Raw genomic sequence first — 13,787 nt, forward strand, 5'->3', positions numbered from 1 at the left:
GCTAGGGAGGGCGTGCCTCACCACTCAGCCTTCCTGGGATTCGGGGGAGGCGCTTAACTCTTTGAATGCTTCCTACGGAAAATGAGGAGTCTTAATTAAGGTCCCTTTATTGAACCACGCCAATGTGTAATACTTTGCAGCGTAATATCTCTCGAAAGTACTAAGTTTAAAAACGACACACCCTAGAAAGGTATAAGAATAGGTACTGTTTGGAATTGTGGGCAGTATTGTTTCCGCTAGAATTCAAGCACACTCAGGGGCACACTTAGTGATTATTTTTGAATTTCGGTAGAATAAGGGCCACCGTCTTTTCAAATTCTCTCAGTAGGTATTCTTATAGGCCGGCCTATTTTAGCGGGGAAAACTGTTGGTTGTCATAAGCAGAAAATTGATGAGTGAATTACTAAAAACAGTGGCACTCGATAGGTAATACCCAACGAAAAACAAAGTCATGACACGACTGTTTATGCTGTAAAAATAGATTTACTCTTCCTCTTCCTGTCTACGAAACTATTAATAGAAAGGGGAACAACAGCACTCTAGCATTAAATATGAGCGTATGAGGAAATCGTACAGTTTTCACCCTTCTCCGCCTCAGCATATTGGTTAGGGATCCGCCGTTGGCTGACCAGGGTGGTTAGGAGGGGGAAATGATGGCGGGGGCAGGGGCTCAATATGGGGATTCGAGCTTGGCTTGGATATCAGGTTATTGAAGGCTGGCGTTTCCTCAGAAAAGAAGTTTGTTGCACATGGTAGGATCCAAACAGTTGGGGTAAGTTTGGGATTAGGTTTGATAAGGCGAGGGTCAAATCTCATCAAAAATGTAGACTGCATAACCTGTCTACAAAATACTAGCCACCAAATGCGTGGCTCCATTAAATAACACGAAGCGCAAAACAAACACTGATTGAATCACGTATGGCCGGTGTACGTCATTATTCTATCCACCAATCATAGTTAGTCACCCAACAAGTCGGTGACCACAAGTGAGTGGTCTGTGATTGACAGGTGCCAATCACAATTCACGTGTTTGAATGTGTCACCGACATTCCACCATCATTCCACCAATTAGATGCGGCTATTTCAGTGTCGGTGATACAAGTTTCTGGATTTAATACGTGGCAATGTAACATTGACATCATTTCCCTCTCATCAATATGAAGCGAGTCGGTGATATATGATGGACAGCGCACAAGGGGCCAATCACAAAACGGGCTCGCAAGTTCCTCAGTCACTGCTCGGGAAATCGACGTCAATATTTAAGTCACAAGCTGCCGGCTCACTCCTCACAACGACCGCAGCTCATGTCCATCACGTTCAGACTACAACCCGAGAGAACTGTTTGCAAGATCGAACAAGAATTGCACGGTGAGTGTTTGAAACAGTCTTTTTCGATAATTCTGCAAACTTTGGGATTGATCTTTTGTGATATATGATATTGACACAATGTGCTTATAGCCAAAACAGTGCGCTGTAAATATTTCCAACCCTGATGATTCCATTTCCATACGGTTATTCGATAACTTATCAGGCGATATTGGTGCTTGAATCATAACCAGGTATTATGTTGCATAGACTACAGCTGAATAAGCTGTAGTCTGAAAAGTTGATGCGGATTCAGACCAACATATAGCTAAGAGCAAATACATGTATATAGTCACGATTTGTTTTTATTTGTTCGGGATTCCTGTCTGACAATATTTCAGCTCCTACTTACATAGTGCACCCTCGACGCATTTTAATTGCCCTAAATACTGAATAGTGAAGAAAAAAAAAACAGTTTACATTCCTGGAAGTTTTATAGTTTTTATTGCCATTCAGATTCGCCGGTTTTCCAGTCAAACATGGCTGTAGCTTTTTCAAGAGTGTATTACATCAATGTTCTTATTGTTATTGAAGTTCATGCACTTTCACCATTTTTTTCAGATGATAAAATAAAACCTTTTTGTGTTTAACAAAAGAAATCTTGCGAAAGCTCGACCGCCCATAATATCAGTATGACAATCACCTCCTTTATTTTCTCGCTAGTTTTCCCTGTTTATTGTCAAACCTGAAATCCCGATGCGATGGGCTCACCTTTTTTCCCACGGAAATCACTCTAGCTAATACAGGATAAATGGTTATGCGGAAGTTGACCAAGAAAAAACGTTTAAAGGAAATCGTGACATCTGAAACATCCTGTCCTATGTTGTGTTATTGAAAATTCGGATAATCTCAATACATTTTGCGTAATGTGTTTTTTAAACTGTGTCTTTAAACCATTTCTGTATATGGGTGCAGGCCAGCAAATCAGTCCGAAATTGCCTTCGCCGGCAAAATCACGAACTGCATGCCCTCAAATTCTTCAGAATTAGAGCATTTTGAAGGCCGTGAACTTGATTTTTTTTTAAAAGAAGAAAAAAGGTTTGAAGCCGTGCAGAGGACTGCTAGCTCGTATTTCTGTGAAATGTGGATGATGATTCGGCCCTAAAATGCCTCTACTTTGCAGTCGAGCGTAGGCGTCCATTTTCAAAATGGCGATTGGCTTCAGGCCTGCTTTTAGGGGTGATCATCTTTGATCACCTAGATGATTGAACCCCAGAAAATTGAACAAAAAATGAAGGATGATGAAATAATCTTTAATTTGATGTACGTCTTGAACAGTCCTCAAAGAGTTATTACCTGAATTCCTGAAGTGGGGACATAAAACTTGTATGTGGGTCTATTGGAATGTATTACATTCCAATGTATTACTGGTCTGCAACGATAGGTCTACGCGTTACTTGCAAGCGTTGCAGGATAAAAGTGTCAATTGTCAGAATAGACTTAAGGGCGCAAATGCGAACAAATCGGATCATGATCACACACATTTTATTCATGTTTAAATTGCCCCCCGGACAAGCAAAAAAAAAAAAAAAAAAAAAAAATGAGAAAAAAAGGGATAACAAGAAAAAGAAGAAAGAGGTGCGATCATATTGTTGTTAATTTAATTGGTTGGGGTGCAAATGTCCCTGGACACCCTCAAAAAATTATCAATCCGGAAAATATATTGATATTTGGGGGAAAATGTGCTTTGTCCTCCTCTACACACACAAAATCCTGGCGACGCCCATGGCTGGATACATTTGTAGAAATCATGTTTAAAAGATGAGGTTTGCACAAATTATTCGAGCGTCAATTTAGATTTTGCATCTTCCCTTTAAAAAACCGCCAGATTTCTTGTCCTAATTTCACCAGGTTCTTCATATTAGTTAATGACGAAACACGCACGAGGTTTTTTTGTTTTCATGTTTACATAAATACCATCAGTTTCGTAAAACAAACCAACAAAAAATAAGAGAACGAAAAGAACTAAAAATGAGATATGCATGCAAACTAGAAAAAGATTAACCGTTTATCGTGTTAGCAATAACAAAAGAAATGTGATTGATTTTGAGTATCTTTTTAATTATCTTTTTATTTCCACAGAGTGATTACAACAATTAACAATCTGGTTAATATGGTCTAAATATGAAAAAAAATATTATTTTTTTTTGCGCAATAAACCTCATTTTGGGCGAGTGCTCAAAATGTCATTCTTTCTATAATCTAGCCACCTAACAATGTTCCCGTCATGTTTCCTTCCCTGACAATTAAAACAAAAATGTGTAAATTGCTTCATGAAATTTTATCAAAAGTCATGTCATTTTATCATTTGTTTTAACACTGCCAAATAATATTTTCAAGGGCGGATCCAGAGAGTTTATTGCCGGGCGAAGTTTGTGCCGGGAGAAAGGGTGAGGGTGGAAGGGCTCTCTCAATCGAAATTTGCCTTTTTTGATAAATATTCGGTCACTGCCGGGGGAGGGCGCCCCTTACGCACCCCCAGAGCCACCACTGATCTGTCTAAACTGCCGAATTTTATTAAACATGTATGACTTTGTGAACGTAAGCATGAAGTTGAATTCCCGAGCTGGACTGAAATCCAAAGCAAAATAAATTCAATGCAAATACGTCAATTGCCTACTTTTTTTATGCGTATAGTGGAGATACCCTTAAATAATTTGATCGTTCGCTAAATTCAATTGGGTTTGATAATGCTAACGGGTTTGTATGCGAATTTGAAAGAAAGTGTTCACACATTGAATGAGCAAGGTGTGAAATTGGACGGGAAAAACATATTTAAATGAAGAATATGCTGTTTTAAAAACTCAGATAATTATGCTTTTCAAAAATGATTCAATGATCAATGCATCAAAAATACACAGATTTTTTTGTATAATGAATTTGAATAAATTGTATAATGAATTTGAATAAAGGCTTTCATTAAAGCGTTTGAATCAATTTAATGTTGATTTCAGGGAGCATTCAGGTTCCAGAGAAAAAATGTCACAAAGCGTCATTAAAACATGTTGCTTTTTCTGGGCGTATTCGGTCACGAAAATATAAATAATCTTTGACCATTGTTTTTATTTGTGAATAATTGTTCCTGGTTTCGAATGATTATTGATCAAAGTGAAAAAAAACCTCAAAATTGTATTAAAATCAATGATTAAAGTTTTTCTTTCTTTACTCAAGCATAAACGTTTCCAGTTTTCTTTGTTTATTATTTTTCAGCCTACAGTGACCTCCTTTTGATCTCTTTTTGGACCTGATCTTCAAGACTTCAAGACCGAACCATCGAGGTCGGTGTGGTGATGTTTAATTGATTCTATCATGACCGTGGAAAGGGCGCGCCGTCCCCATTAAAAACTGATTTAATTCGGTCTCCTTTCCAAACTTTTATCGGCGGGCAAAACAATAATACTAACAAGTGTGGATTGCCCGTAGTTGCCACGGCAACGGATTTAAAAAGAACCCACCTTTTTCATTTACATGTTATCCCCTTGCTCTCGGATAGGCCACTGCCGACACACTCTCTGAATAATGATTCCTCCAAATTATGTCTCGTATACAAATTCTTCATTTTATGTAGTGATTTTGTTTGTAATTTATGCCCTGTATTGTTTTCCTTTCAGATGAAGATCTGCGTGGCCACCATTCTGTCAATCGCCCTCCTTCTGGGTAACTCTGTCAAGCTCCGAGCTTCCGTTACTGGGCCGGTTCCCTCGGATGGCGATGGTCCTGCGTCTCAGGTGTGTCAGCAGTGCTGCCAGGGACCTGCTGCAATACCCGGCATACCAGGTCTGCCTGGGCCAGTAGGACCGATGGGGCCGTACGGTCAGCCGGGGTCAAAGGGCGATGCAGGTCAGCAAGTTGATTTTGGCGCTATTGGACCTATGGGTGAGCGGGGAGCACCTGGGAACACTGGGTCTAAAGGCGATGATGGGATTGGTCTGCCCGGCAAGATAGGTCCGAGAGGGCTACCTGGTTTTGTTGGAGGAACTGGGGAAACTGGTGTCAAAGGTCAGAAGGGTGAGCCAGGGGAGACACCAGACGACTCCAAACAGCGGGTGGCATTCACCGTGGTGAGGACGAGCCACTCGGATGCCTCTACGAGTCACGACACCCGTTTGCCCTTCCAGCAGGCCGAGACCCTTCTGCTGGGTACCAGCTTCGATCTCGAGACCGGCACGTTCACCTGTAGTGTGCCGGGAACCTACGTATTTACATTTTCTGTTCTTAAGTATGATAACAATGGTTACCTTTACATCCATCTTGTTAAAAACAATGACAAGGTGATAAGTACCCATGGTACATCTGGTCAACGTGGTCAGTTTTCTGGTAGCGCGGCGATGGTTCTGCAGCGAGGAGACACGGTGTATCTTACCATGTACGGTAGGGCTCACAGTGGTTCCACCTATCACTACACCTCATTCAGTGGCTTCCTCCTTTTTTCCGAATAAATATATAATAAAATAAATACAATTAAATCACAACGCATACATATACAGGAGCAGTGCTGCATTTGTTTGGTTTCGCTTTCCATTTTGCCAAAACAGTAACCAATGAATTAAAAGAGAAATGAAAAAAACAACAACAAAAGTAAAATTACAGAGAAATATTGTCATTGAAATGAACGAGCAAATCCCAGTCTGACTTTTACGGACAAAATAATGTCTTATTAAGTACTTAAATCTGTGATTATAGATAACAATTTTAATCCCTTTGATATTACAAATTATTGCAAACAGAGTCAGTTAATTACCTGTGTTTTTGTCCATTTTTGTTTGTTTTGACTTCTAGATTTGGGGATCGTGTAAATGAAAGGCCGGGTTAACATTGGTTGAGGATTGATGGGGTGGAGGATGAATGATTAGTGGTGTCGAGGGGGTTAGAGATTGAAGATGAGGGGCGGGGGAGCAAAATATGATGCCGATTGCTACTTCATCAAGAACATTGAATGGCACTAAGACGATGGTGTAGTCTACTTATCCCATCTACCCCACGGATTCTCAAAATGCTAAAACATGTAGACAGAACAAAATGAGAAATGAATAATGCTGGATGTCATCTACGATACTTTTATGATACGTACGCAGGTATATAATTATATTTTCCCCCACATTTTGGCGAGCAGTGCGATAGCTCAGTCGATAGGGTTGTGATTTTGCATTGCGAGGTTGCAGGTTCGATTTACCGTTGTTTTGTCCCCGATTGTTTTTCTTTTCTAACCTTAGGCTTCAGAGGATATTTTGTTAAAGGGAAATAAAGTCCGAATTTCATTACGTTCGAATTCATTTCTTTTTTCTAATTTATATTTTCTTGTAACGTTTTTAGTAAATTCCCAAACGCCATAGCGTACACCCATTATGCGGATGACGTTTGGGAGAAAAAAAAAATCGCGCCCATGCAGGATGGTAAAGGGTGCACACCGGTAAATAGGCCTAAGCCCATCCGCCGAGTGCATGACAGAAAGTTAAACCCTCAAAATATTATATATTAGAGAGTTCAGAGCCATAGAATCGGGGATTTGAAGAGATAAGGCAATGAACCCCTCTCGCAGTGGCGTAGCCAGGAATTTTTCAATGGGGGGGGGGTGGGGCGCTGGGGGGGCTGGAACATTTCATGGGGGGCGTCATGTAGATTAATGATATTTTTTTTAGAAACTCAAAATCTCAGTGGGGGCGATTGGGGGAGACAAGGTTTCGCTGTCGCCCCCCCCCCCCCCCTTGGCTACGCCACTGCCCTCTGGACTTGCAAATGATTATGTTATTGTACAAAAGGTGTTGTTTATTTTCAAGTGCATTTACAATTCATAATATCTCTTTGTTTAACTGCTTAAATAATTTAGTAATATCATAAGATAAGATATATAATATAAATTCTAAAAAACAAGGTTTTGAAAACTCTACTTTTTGATAATGTGGGACATTCATGCCCCTTGTAATACACTCTGGAAGATTGAAATCGAAATCTCCAGATGGTAGAATTGCAAAGACATTTTGAATATTTACTAAAAAAAAAGTAACAAAAATCGTTTGTCGTCGAAATGAACGAGCAAATACCAATCTGACTCTTGTGAACAAATGTCCTAATAAGTACTTAAATCAGTGATTATTATTAAAAATTCTAGTCAATTTGATATTAAAAATATTTGGACTAATTTAGTGAATTACTTTGTATTTCTGTATAGTTATTTCGCTGTTTTGTCGTCTTGAATTTTGGGTTTGTGTTCAAGGCCCGGTACAGATGTGTGTCGAAGGGGTAAGGGGTTGAAAATGGAGGGGGCAACGAAACTGATACCAATAGTTATTTATCTTTCAATAATTGAACAAGAGCAGTAAATATTAATAAGACGGTGGTGTAGTTTCATTTCCCCCACGGATCCTTGAAATATAATAATTAATAATTTGGGAGGGTAATCATCCTTACTCGCAGCTGGGATGCTGAATTGCGAAGGACGCGGCTACAACGTGGTCGGGCCGCTGGCACGTAAAGGCGCCTATGGCTGCCGACCACATCGACCCATATATGACCACGGAGCACAGCCTGAGATCGAAAGTGTTTGATTTTGCCGGAGGGAGGAACACCGGAGGGCACGGAGAAAAACCCTCTTGGCACAGGAGAGAGCCAACGCACAACTCTACTCACAAATGTGATCCGCGCCCAGGATTCAAACCGTAGTCACCTTGGTGAGAGGCGAGCGCCTTACGCATAAACCAGCCACGCCACCCAAAATGCTAGCATTATAATGTAGTCAGGAAAAATAATGCGGGGAAAATGAAACGCATCCCCCACGCCTATCGATTCTGTAACGGCCAGCTTGCCAGGTGTCGGGCCCTTTTACCTGCCCCCTTCCCCTCCACTCTCAGCCTAACAGAACTGGAAGCACATCAAGACTTTGGTTCTGAATCCGACGTTGAGGGGCAGGGTGTTTAGTCCGTGTTGGGTCTGATAGTTGTTAGACATTAATTTGGTGTTTGTGTTCCCCAGATTGTCGGACGATGGGTGAGATGGGGTGTTGTGGCAAAGCCTTGGTGAGAGAGGCTGGATAGGGTGAAAGTTGAACCCACGTCAGCTTACGGGCAGGTATGTTAGGGGCAGGATCGTTGCAAAGTGCAGCGGTGAGGTCTGAGTCCCGATTTAGTAAACATGCATCTGGGCATTAAACAGGCGGCCAGCTCCTCAGACCAGACGGCGTAGTATGGACGTCCTGTCCTCTTTGCCCCTGGTTATAGCTGTCCCAACACCCCTACGTGATTTTTAAATATCCGATGGCAGATTTATTTCAGTTAAAATGTTATTGCTGTACGTTCCAATCGTATTCAAAATCATGGTCCTGGCCGGGTGTTGAGATAGATACGATACGTCTCTTCAAACTCAGTGGCGTACTGACCCGGAAAGCTAGGGAGGGCGTGCCTCACCACTAAGCCTGCCTGGGATTCGGGGGAGGCACTTAACTCTTTGAATGCTTCCTCCAGAAAATGAGGAGTCTTAATTAAGGCCCCTTTAATAAACGCCAATGAGTAATACTTCGCGGCGTAATATCTCTCGAAAATACTAGGTACTCGACACTCGACACACGCGAGATAGGTAAAAGAACAGGTACTGTTTGGAATTGTGGGCAGTATTGTTCCGCTAGAAATCAGGCACACTCAGGGGCACACTTAGTGATTATTTTGGACTTTAGGTAGAATATGGGCCACCGTCTTTTCAAATTCTCTCAGTAGGTATTCTTATAGGCCGGCCTATTTGAGCATGGAAAACTGTTAGTTGTCATCAGCAGAAAATTGATGAGTGAATTACTAAAAACAGATTCACTCGATAGGTTTTCCAACGGAAAACAAATGTCACGACACGACTGTTAATGTTGTAAAAAATAGATTTACTCTTCCTCTTCCTGTCGACGAAACTATTAATAGAACGGGGAACAACAGCACTCTAGCATTAAATAAGCCCCCCCCCCCCCTTCTCCGCCTCAGCACATTGGATCGGGATCCGTCTTTGGCTGCCCAGGGCGGTAAGGAGGGGGAAGGTATTGGTGGGGGCAGGGGTTCGATATGGGAATTCGTGCTTGGCTTGGAGATCAGGCTATTGAATGCTAGCGTTTCCTTAGGAAAGAAGCTTGTTGCACATGGTAGGATCCAAACAGTTGGGGGAGGCTTGGGATTAGGTTATATCAGGCGAGGGTCAAGATTGGGGTCGGCCTAATTATGTGTTTGGTTTTAGTATAGGTTGGGCTCAATAAGCGGAGGTGGGAGGCCTCAATTAACGGGGAGGGGGTTCTGCATGTTCCAGGTGGATTGCATGCCGAGAAGTTGGCATGGCAGAGCGCTCGTTTGACAAGTGGATGGGGATAGATGAATGGTTATAATTAATTTGCCTTTTGGAATGGCTGGTCTCTGCAAAATAAGTATACTTCACCGTAAGAGGGCGGCAACAGTACATGGACCTGATATTATGCACACAATATAATGAAGTTCTGATTACTTTTTCTTTTCAAGCTAAATTATTACGCCTTCGTTTTGAAAATGTAGACTGCATAACCTGACTACAAAATACTAGCCACCAAATGCGTGGCTCCATTAAATAACACGAAGCGCAAAACAAACACTGATTGAATCACGTATGGCCGATGTACGTCATTATTCCATCCACCAATCAGAGTTAGTCAGCCAGCAAGTCGGTGACCACAAGTTAGTGGTCTGTGATTGACAGGTGCCTATCACATTCCACGTGTTTGATTGTATCGCCGACATCCATACAGTCATTCCACCAATTGGATGCGTCTATTTGAGTGTCGGTGATACAAGCTTCAGGTTTAACGTGTAGCAATGTAACACTGACATCATGTCCGTCTCATCAATATGAAGCGAGTCAGTGATGTGTGATTGACAGCGCGCAGGGGGGCCAATCACAAACCGGGCATGCAAGTTCCTCAGTCACTGCTCGGGAAATCGACGTCAATAGTTAAGGCACAAGCTGCCGGCTCACTCCTCACAACGAGCGCAGCTCGTGCTCACGTTCAGGCGACAACCCGAGAGAACTGTTTGCATGATCGAACAAGAATTGCACGGTGAGTGTTTGAAACAATCTTTACGATAATTCTGCTAACTTTTGGATTATGTTTTTTTATATATATGATATTGACACAAATGTGCTCAGTATAGCCAAAACAGTGCGCTGCAAATATGTCCGACCATGATGATCCCATTCCCATACGGTGACTCGATAACTTATCATGCAAATTGGTGCTTGAATCATAACCAGGTATTACGTTGCATAGAATACAGCTGAATTAGCTCTAGTCTGAACACTTGCTACTACTTACATAGTGCACTCTCGACGCACAATAATTACCCAAATACTGAATAGTGAAAAACAACACTATAAATTCCTGGAAGTTTTATAGTTTTTATTGTTATTCAGATTCGCCAGTTTTCGAGTCAAACCTGGCTGTAGGTTTTTCAAGAGTGTATTACATCAAGTTCCTTATTGTTATTGAAGTTCACGCACTTACACAATTATTCAGATGAAAATTTTTAACCTTTTTGTGTTCAAAGAAAGAAATCTTGTGGAAACTCGACCGCCCATAATACCAGTATGATCAATCACCTCCTTTATTTTCTCGCTATTTTTCCCTGTTTACTGAATCAAACATACAATCCCAATGCGATGCGCTCACCTTTTTTCCGGCAATCACTGTAACCAATTCAGGATAAAAGGTTATGCGGAAGTTGGCCACGGAAGAACGTATAAAGGAAATCGGGACATCGCAAACATCCTGTCCTATGTTGTGATACTGAAAATTGGGATAATCTCAATACCTTTTGGACTTTGTTTTTAAACTGTGTCATTTCACTAGTTCACAGTGCGCAATTCCGGTTTGATCACTATATAGGCCTGAATGTTCATACTTTCAAGCATTGCACGATAAAAGTGTCACTGGTTAGAAGAGACTAGAGGGCGCAAATACAAACGGACCGGATCATTATTACACACTCAGTTTTATTCAAGATCAAATTGTTTTATCTGGCTGGATTCATTTCTAGAAATCCTGTAAGAAGTTGATGTTTGTAACAATTATTCGGGCCGTCTGCTGAGGTGTCCGACTTCCAAGTTTGAAGCATCAGCTTTCATGGGCATCGCGGGGGCCGGGGCAAGAGGGGGCGCTTGCCCCCCCCCCCCCCACTAGCAAAAAAAAAGGGGGGGGGGAGGGGAGAAATAAAAAGAGGTGTGAAATCATACTGTTGTTAATTTAATGGGATTGGGGGCCCCCCAAAAAAAGATCAATCTGGAAAACGCTGCAAAATAAAGGGATTTGTGGGGAAATGTGCTTCGGTCACTGCCGGAGGGGAGGGCGCCCCTCCGCACCCCTGGATCCGCCACTGATCTTGCTAAACTGCCCGATTTTATTGAAAATGTGTAACATTTTGTACACGTATGCATGAAGTTGAATTCCCGAGCGGGACTGAAATCCAAAGCACAATAAATTCAATGCAAAGTAACGTCAATTGCCTACTTTTTAACGTGTATATTGGAGATACCCTTAAATATTTTGATCGTTCGCTAAGTCAACTGGCTTTGAAAATGCTTGCCCGTTTGTAGGCGTATTTGAAAGAAAGTGTTCAAATAATGAACGAGCAAAGATGTACAATTGGACGGAAGAAGAGTCATTTGATTGAACAATTTGCTGTTTAAAAACTCACATAATTATGCTTTCAAAAACATTTCAATGACTTACTAGTGCCTAAAAAAGGTATACTTTTTTTGGTAAAATGAATTTAAATAAAAGTTCTAATAAATGCGTTTGAATAAATTGAATGCTGATTCAATGGAGCATTCAGTTTCCCAGGAAATTTAACAAAGCAACATTAAAGCATGTTGCGTTTTCTGGACGTATTCGGCCAGGAAAATACCGGTCAAATAATAATTTGTCCGTTATTTATTAGTGTATAATGTTCCTGTTTTCGAATGAGGATTTATCAAAATGAAAAAAAAAACTCACAATTTTATTCAAATCGATGATAAATTTATTGCATTCCTTTTAATACTCAGCTGTAAACGTTACCGGTTTTCGTTTTTTTTCCCAGTCCACACTGAACTCCTTGTGGTCTCTTCTTGGAGCTGATCTTCAAGTCTTGAAGAACGAACTACCGAGGTCGGTGTGGTGATGTTTAATTGATTCTATCGTGACCGATAACCGATTTAATAAGAACCCACCTTTTCATAAATTGTTAGCCCATTGTCCCCTTGATTGGCCACTGCGATATCACGCTAAACACATTGTCTGAATAATGAATCCTCAACAATATTATGCAGTCATACATGTCTTTTTGTTTCTCATTGATTTTAATTTCTAGTTTTATAGACCCTCAGTTGTTTTCTTTACAGATGAAGATCTGCTTGGCCACCATTTTGTCAATCGCCCTCCTTCTGGGTAACTCTGTCAAGCTCCGAGCTTCCGTTACTGGGCCGGTTCCCTCGGACGGTGATGATCCTGCGTCTCAGGTGTGTCAGCAGTGCTGCCAGGGACCTGCTGCAATACCCGGCATACCAGGTCTGCCTGGACAAGTGGGGCCGATGGGGACTTACGGTCAGCCGGGGTCAAAGGGCGACAAGGGTGAGCCTGGACACAAAGGTGAGATTGGACAGATTGGACCTATGGGTGATCGGGGAGCACCTGGGAACACTGGGTCTAAAGGTGATGATGGGCTTGGTCTGCCTGGCAGGATAGGTCCCAGAGGTATACCTGGTATCGTTGGAAGAATCGGAGAAACTGGTGTCAAAGGTCAGAAGGGTGAACCAGGGGAGACACCAGACGATTCAAACCAGCGGGTAGCATTCACCGTGGTGAGGACGAGCAGCTCGGATGAATCTACGAGTTATGACACCCATTTGCCCTTCCAGCAGACCGAGACGCTTCTGCCGGGTACCAGTTTCGAACTCGAGACCGGTACGTTCACCTGTAGTGTGCCGGGCACCTACGTATTTACGTTTTCTGTTCTCAAGCATAGCAACAGCGGTAGCCTTAATATCCATCTCGTTAAAAACAACCACAGGGTGATTACCACCTATGGTCAAGCAAATCAACGAGGTCAGTTGTCTGGAAGCGCGGTGCTGGTTCTCCAGCGTGGAGATACGGTGTATCTTACCATGTACGGTAGGGCGTTTAGTCAATCCACAAGTCACTACACCTCATTCAGCGGCGTCCTCCTTTACTCGGAGTCGATTAATTAATTAATAAATAATCAGCTCGCATAACTATACAGGAGCAGTGCTGCAACCCAAAAAACTTCGCTTTCCATTTTGTCGAAACAATAACCAACGAATTAACAAAAATAATGTTCAATGACATAATACAAACAATAATTGACGACAAAATGTTCCCTATTGGTACCATCAGAAGCTATGATAAAAATGAGTAAATTGTAATACATCTTTAG

The 13,787-nt window shown here is 41.8% G+C and overlaps 2 protein-coding genes across 3 annotated transcripts; both read left to right on the plus strand.

The window, feature by feature from the left end:
• The first annotated feature begins 1,248 nt into the window (after positions 1 to 1,248).
• LOC119746431 (collagen alpha-1(X) chain-like) lies at positions 1,249 to 5,892 on the plus strand. Of its 2 annotated transcripts, none has more exons than XR_005273749.1 (2): positions 1,249 to 1,368; positions 4,576 to 4,638. XR_005273749.1 is itself a non-coding variant. In XM_038223385.1 (2 exons), exon 2 carries the CDS (start codon positions 4,977 to 4,979, stop codon positions 5,802 to 5,804), a length of 828 nt encoding a protein of 275 aa, XP_038079313.1. In that variant the 5' UTR covers positions 1,249 to 1,368; the 3' UTR covers positions 5,805 to 5,892. The 2 variants fall into 2 exon arrangements, 1 of the variants encoding a protein (XP_038079313.1); XM_038223385.1 differs by lacking the exon at positions 4,576 to 4,638 and adding an exon at positions 4,977 to 5,892.
• A 6,843-nt stretch (positions 5,893 to 12,735) lies between these two features.
• Positions 12,736 to 13,581, plus strand: LOC119745087 (complement C1q subcomponent subunit B-like). Its single transcript, XM_038221310.1, has one exon. It carries the CDS (start codon positions 12,736 to 12,738, stop codon positions 13,579 to 13,581), a length of 846 nt encoding a protein of 281 aa, XP_038077238.1.
• The last annotated feature ends 206 nt before the right edge of the window (positions 13,582 to 13,787 follow it).

Source organism: Patiria miniata, unplaced genomic scaffold (assembly GCF_015706575.1).
Source record: "Patiria miniata isolate m_02_andy unplaced genomic scaffold, ASM1570657v1 HiC_scaffold_7, whole genome shotgun sequence".
NCBI classification, from domain to species: Eukaryota; Metazoa; Echinodermata; class Asteroidea; order Valvatida; family Asterinidae; genus Patiria; species Patiria miniata.